We start from the raw sequence: 6,469 nt of genomic DNA on the forward strand, positions 1-6,469 counted from the left end.
TATTGCAGAAGAAGAAGCCCTAGCAGGCCAGATGGTACTCTCATGATAGATATCAGAGACAGACAAAGAAAAAGAAGGGATAGAAATAAAAGAGAAGAATCATACCATGAGAGACGCGGAGGCCAGCGTGAGGAGTAGTCGTGGAGGCCGGAGTGTGGAGGCCAAACTTAGTGGACTGGACTTAGAAATGGGCTTTCAATTTATTTATATGGTGGGCTACACATTTCCTACTATGGGTAATTCCATACCAAGTCACCCAAAGACACCCTTTAGTTTTCTCAAGGTCCCTCTCTTTATCCTCCAAGTTGCTCTCACTCTTAAGTTACACTAGTTCTTCTCTTTTCCTTTACTCCCTATTTTTCTTTCGAACTGCCAACCCCCCCTCCTCATTCTATTCTCCTATATATAGCTTGAGATGGGTGGGGACGTTATGATTACTGCCTAATCCACTCGTGTGGGTGGGGTCCAATTTGATTATTCCTCATAAGAATGTGCCCTGTTGAGAGTAGAGATAATGGCATTGAAATTGGTTCCAACCCCCAAAAGACTTCTCAATAGCGATATTCCCCAAGGTAATACGGGCCGCTGAGAACATAGGTCGTTTTGTGCGAAAGTATTCCGGATCAAGTTTGAATGGCATGAGCTTGCTTCTGATACGTTTAAGACAAGATGGACTCCTTAGCGTATTTGGGCTTAGATTGGGCCCTGAAGTGTGTCTGGATCAAGGTCAAAAGTGCAATGGGCATGGAATCCTGTATTGCATCACAAGGCCTGAGCCCAAGACTCAATGGGCCTGGAACTATACCCCGTACAATAATATAATAATATATTCGGTTTGGTGCATGAAAGTCGGCCACTAAAAACCAAACTAAAAATTTCTATTTTTAATATACTAAAACCGAAACTGAACCAAAATTTTGGCAACAGTTCGATCAGTTTGAAGTGGGTTTTTGCACACACCTAGTCCTCCCCCCCTCCCCCCCCAAAAAAAGAAAGAACTTGATTTAACATTTAAACTAACGCTCTGTTTGTTTCGATGGAAAATTTTGTGTAAAGATAGTTTTCCATGTTTTCTAGTGTTTGGTAGCATAAAAAAAGATGAGTCAAAAGAAAACTATCTTTGGTCAATATAAAAAATATGGCTTATTTTTAAAGATTGTTTTCCATTAAATTTTTTTGGAAAACAACTATATCTCACAGCAAGCTAAATAAGGGAAGTTAGGAAATTGTTTTTCAACTCATTTAAAGTTGATACCAAACATTAGAAAATGAGATAATTTTATAGAAAATACTTCTTGAAAAATGACTCATTTTCTAGAAAACGTCATTGCTGAAACAAACAGAGCGTAAGTAATAAGTATTCATCTCCCAAAAAAAAACCCTAATTAAGTAAATTAATAATTCATAACACCAATGAAACTAACTAAAACTTTGAGACCAAACTCCAGAGTAATATCTCCTACCAAGAAGAAGAATAAGTAAACTGTCAAAGCTTAAGCGGCGTACTATAAATTAAGTGACAGTTTATTTATTAGTAGGTAAAATGGAGATCACAACCACATTACAATTACAATTTTTTTTTTCCTTCTTTTTCAGGTGTAGGCGAAGCTTTAGTTAAACAAGGTGGTGGTTCGCACATTCTTGTAGTTGTAGAATGTAGGTGGAGATAAAAAGGGAAAAAAAGGAGTTCTGGTTTTGTTTTTTCTTTTTTTTTTAGTGAAGTCTCTAAAAAATAGTCTTCTTCTTGTAGCACGCGGATGGTCCACACGTGGGACCGGTCGGTGCCATGGCCGCCGCTGCTATCTCCTATCCTATATCTGTACTATTAATGTAAAGTTTTTTTTTTTTTTTTGGTTAACAGGCAGAATATATTAAAAACAAACAAACTTACAAACTGGCCACAGAGGCCAAAGTAGTGGCTACCCGCCTATAATAATACAACCCATTACAATCATAAATAAGCAGTCTATCTAATTTAGCAGAGGGGGAGGTTTCAAAAATAACAAAATCCTCCCTCATATAACAACCATTCTTGGCCAGCAGATCAGCACACCTATTCCCTTCTCTATACACATAAGCTAACCGAACCTGCATGAATCTTGCTATGAGGGATCTGCAATCAAGAAGCAATGGAGAAACTTTAATATTAGTACTGTTAGAATTTTTCAACATCTCCACAATAACCTTAGCATCAAGCTCCACTTCTAAATAGCCAATTCCCAATTGAATAGCAAGATTTAGCCCATCTTTCAAAGCCCATAATTTAGCCATAACACTCGTCGTGTGCCCAATAGACCTCGAGTACCCCCTAATACATCTCCCTTCACTGTCTCGGATCAACCCTCCACCATCAGCCTTACCTGGGTTCCCCAAAGAAGCTCCATCAGTGTTGAGTTTATGCCAACCCGGAAAAGGTTTCGTCCATTTGATAGGGATAGCAATTTTTGGAGTAACTTGCTTAACCTTACTGACACAAAAATGATATTCCTTAGCTTGACTTAAGCATACCCTCTCAAGAGTTAGATTTGGAACAGAATTATCAAACACAGTAGAGTTTCTATTCTTCCATAAGGACCAAACAGTATAAAGGAAAACAGTGCACCAAGGAATGGATCCCTTATGCAGCGCTGAACTTAATGAATTGGTCTTTAACCAAACCTCAAGACCATCAGCAAAGGAAGTAACTTGAGTTGGAGAAACCTCCAGTTTCTGCCACACATCACGTGCATAAACACAATCATGAAGCACATGAATAATGGACTCATCCTGGTTTCTACAAAGCGGGCACAACTTATCACAATTGACACCCCTATCTGCTAACACTTCCTTAACTGGAATGCTACCATGCAAACACAACCAAAGAAAATTTATAATTTTTGGTAACATATCTAATTTCCAAATCCACTACCCACTAAACTGTGCAGCATTCTCATCACCTTGATGTGCAAGTTTGTAAGCTGAAGTTGTAGTGAATTCTCCATTCTTGGAGAACTTCCACATCACCATATCTCTCCCACTCCCAATCATCTGAATTGGAATAGCCTTAATTTTTTCTTTGATGGAAAATGGTAAGTCAAAGGAGATAAGATCCCAATTCCAACCTTGACAACTATACAGATCCGAAACTCTCAAGTTTAGTTCTTCCTGCTTAAGAGGGCCTTCAATCATACCTCGTAGAGAGTCACCATTAATCCAATTATCCAGCCATACATCCACCTCGGCTCCATTACCAATCCCCCAAGCAATCCCGTTACAGAAGATAGGAAAGCCCAAACTGATGGCTTTCCAATTCGGAGAAGAGGGAAGTTTCTCAGGATCTCTCAACCTTACCCTTGAGTTAGCACAGTATTTTTTTAATAAGACCTTTGCCCATAAGGCATCTTGCTCATGATACATCCTCCAATTCAGCTTTGATAACAATGCTATATTCTTAGCTCTAGCCTCTTGTATACCCAGTCCCCCTTCATCTTTGGATTTCACTATTTTACTCCAACCCACCATGTGCATCTTCCTTCTCTCATTCGTGGACCCCCACAAAAACTCCCGATTAATTTTATCTAGCTTTTCACAAACATGTATAGGTAACGCAGCCCCTTGCATAACATGATTTGGAATGGCTGACATAACTGACTTAATAAGCACAACCTGCCCTGAAAAGGAAAGGTTCTTCATAACCCTCTCCACAATAAAATTATAGGCATTCCTAGGTACCCCACGATGTTTGATAGGAAACCCAAGATACTTCCGTATATTATTGGTCTCCCTGATGCCCAACCTGTCACTAATTTCCTCCTTCAAGCCATCACTCACATTTGGAGAAAAATAAATTCTAGATTTATCGGGATTGATCTTTTGGCCAGATTCTTTACAAAAATTCCCCAGCACATCTAAAACTGCTTCACAACCACGCACATCAGCTCTACTAAATAGGATTATGTCATCTGCAAAAAGGAGGTGAGAAACACCCACATTGTCCTTCGAAGCCTTTAGAGGTGCCCAGTCTCCTCTCGCACATTTTTGCTCAATTAGATGCCCCAAATACTCCATGCAAAGTATAAAAAGGTATGGGGATAAATGGTCCCCTTGCCTAATGCCCCTAGATGGCTCAAACCGCTCTAAAGCACCGCCGTTGATCAAAATAGAGGTACTTGAGGTTGTAACACAGCTCATAACTAACTTAGTCATTTTTTGGGGAAAATGAAATGCTTGAAGGACTCTATGGATAAAACCCCACTCTAAATGATCATATGCCTTCTCCAAATCTAACTTTACTGCCATGAAGCCCATTTTTCCTTTCTTTTTATCCAAAGCATGGAACAATTCTTGGGCAATCAGGACATTATCCATACCTTTTCTGCCAGGGACAAAGGCAGCTTGCACAGGTGATATCAAACTACTGAGCAATGGCCTAATCCGAGCCACCAAAATCTTTGACACAATCTTGTACACTGAGTTACATAAACTAATGGGCCTATAATTGTTCAGGGTTTCAGGATTTTGACATTTGAGATTCAAAGAAATCAAGGTCTCATTGAGGTAACTTGGCACACAACCTTTATCAAAGATTCCTTTCACATCATTGTAGATAGAATTTTTTACCACCAACCAGAAGCGTTGATAGAAACCCGCATGCAATCCGTCTGGCCTTGGAGCTTTAAAAGGCTTAAGAGACCATAAACCAGCTCGGACCTCCTCTTCAGTTACACCTCCATCTATTCTAATTCTATCCCCTTCCTCCAGGAAGCAACAAGAGAAATTAGAAACATTCGAAGTCATGGTGGACACAATTAGCTCAGTCATATACAACTTCTTAAAGCCATTTCTGATATAATTCTTAATTTCAACCTCATCAGCCAGCCAATTACCCTCTGCATCCATAAGGCATCTAATCTTATTTCTCTGCCTCCTAACAATTGTAGAAATATGAAAGAAGGACGTGTTTCGATCACCAAAAGTGGCAGCATTTATTCTAGATTTAAGAGCCCAATATTCTTCTTCCTACATAAGGATTAGAGAATATTCTGAAATCAAATGCTGCTCCAGATTCAGGAGAAAATCATTTGGATTATTAGCTAAAGCCTTCTGAGCACCAAGAAGTCTAGCTAATAACCTCCTCTTCTTAGTGAACAAATTCCCAAACACATCAATATTCCATCATTTAGCACTATTAACAAACTCCAAAGTTGCCTCCTGTAAACCTCTATTGTCAGCCCAAGCTCGCTGAACAACCCTCGGAAAATCTTGATGGAATAACCACATGGTTTGGAAGCGAAAAGGTTTATTCTGTTGATTCACATTCACTCTACATAACTCAATCAAGACTGGATAGTGATCCGAGAAAACCCTAGGAAGATGAGTCACTGAAGCTTCCGGATAAAGTATGCGCCAAGAAGGATTAGCAAAACACCTGTCTATCCTCTCCAAAATCAAATTAGATATGTGTCTACGATTTGTCCATGTGAACTTCGGACCCGCAAAACCCAAATCTATCATATTACAATCATCAAGACAATCCTTTAAATCTAAGGCTCTATTTAAATTTACACGGTTACCACCAAATTTATCATCAGCACAAAGAACCTCATTGAAGTCTCCCAGCATCAGCCAAGGTAAATTATGGAGATGTGCAATAGTTTTCAAATTTTTCCCATAAAATTCTTCTTTCAACTAACCTAGGACTAGCATAAATAGCTGATAATAGCTAGGTAAGGTTGGAAGAACGCACCTTAACAGTAACGTGTATTTCCTGCTCAATGGATGATAGAGCAAGAACTTCCACCTCCTCTAACTTCCAAAGAATCTACAATCCCCCAGTATAGCCAATTGTGTCTATTGTAATATATCCATCAAAAGGCAGTCCTTCAATTATCTTTGCTGCCCTGTCTCCTCCCACTCTCGTTTCTGTCACCACAAGGATAGAAGGTCGATGATTAATCGCCATTTCAAAAATCCTTCGCTTAAAATCCGGATTCAAAGCTCCTCTGTAGTTCCAAAGTAGAACATTCATTTTGACAAATTGACTTAATGGGACCTCTATTTCTGGTGGATTAGTATTCATTGCAACTACTTCCACCATACTCCACCCCATCCTCCTCAGAAGATCCTTGGATGCCCTCCAATCCGACTTCCAAATTATCATGTGTTTCAAAATGCCTAGGATATCCTCCCTGCAGCTCAGAAGTACATCGCAATTCTTCACCAGAGCCATAATTTGAATCAATTTCAGCGTTGGATGATTTCCCATGTGTGCCATGGCCATCCCTCTAAAATCCACAAGCTTCCTCTCCTGAATAATCTACTCGGATTCGTCCCAATGGGAAACAATTGATGGCCTCCTTTGCCTGCTCAACTCCTCCGACATGTTCCATCGAGACCTTTGGAACATCCATAAGGAACCTCCACCACGGGTTGGGCATGTGAACCCATGCTCTGTGCTCCAATGGAAGAGACCCCAACCTGATGTTTTTCG

At 39.8% G+C, this 6,469-nt stretch overlaps 1 protein-coding gene across 1 annotated transcript; it reads right to left on the reverse strand.

The window, feature by feature from the left end:
- Positions 1–1,887: 1,887 nt before the first annotated feature.
- Positions 1,888–6,259, reverse strand: LOC142629055 (uncharacterized). The gene is made up of 4 exons (XM_075803050.1): positions 5,909–6,259; positions 5,726–5,800; positions 2,909–4,998; positions 1,888–2,839 (listed from the first exon to the last, which is right to left on the reverse strand). The coding sequence occupies exons 1-4, from the start codon at positions 6,257–6,259 to the stop codon at positions 1,888–1,890; spliced, it is 3,468 nt and encodes a 1,155-aa protein (XP_075659165.1).
- Between the last annotated feature and the right edge of the window lie 210 nt (positions 6,260–6,469).

The sequence above is a fragment of the Castanea sativa genome, chromosome 3 (genome assembly GCF_040712315.1).
Source record: "Castanea sativa cultivar Marrone di Chiusa Pesio chromosome 3, ASM4071231v1".
Lineage (NCBI taxonomy): Eukaryota > Viridiplantae > Streptophyta > Magnoliopsida > Fagales > Fagaceae > Castanea > Castanea sativa.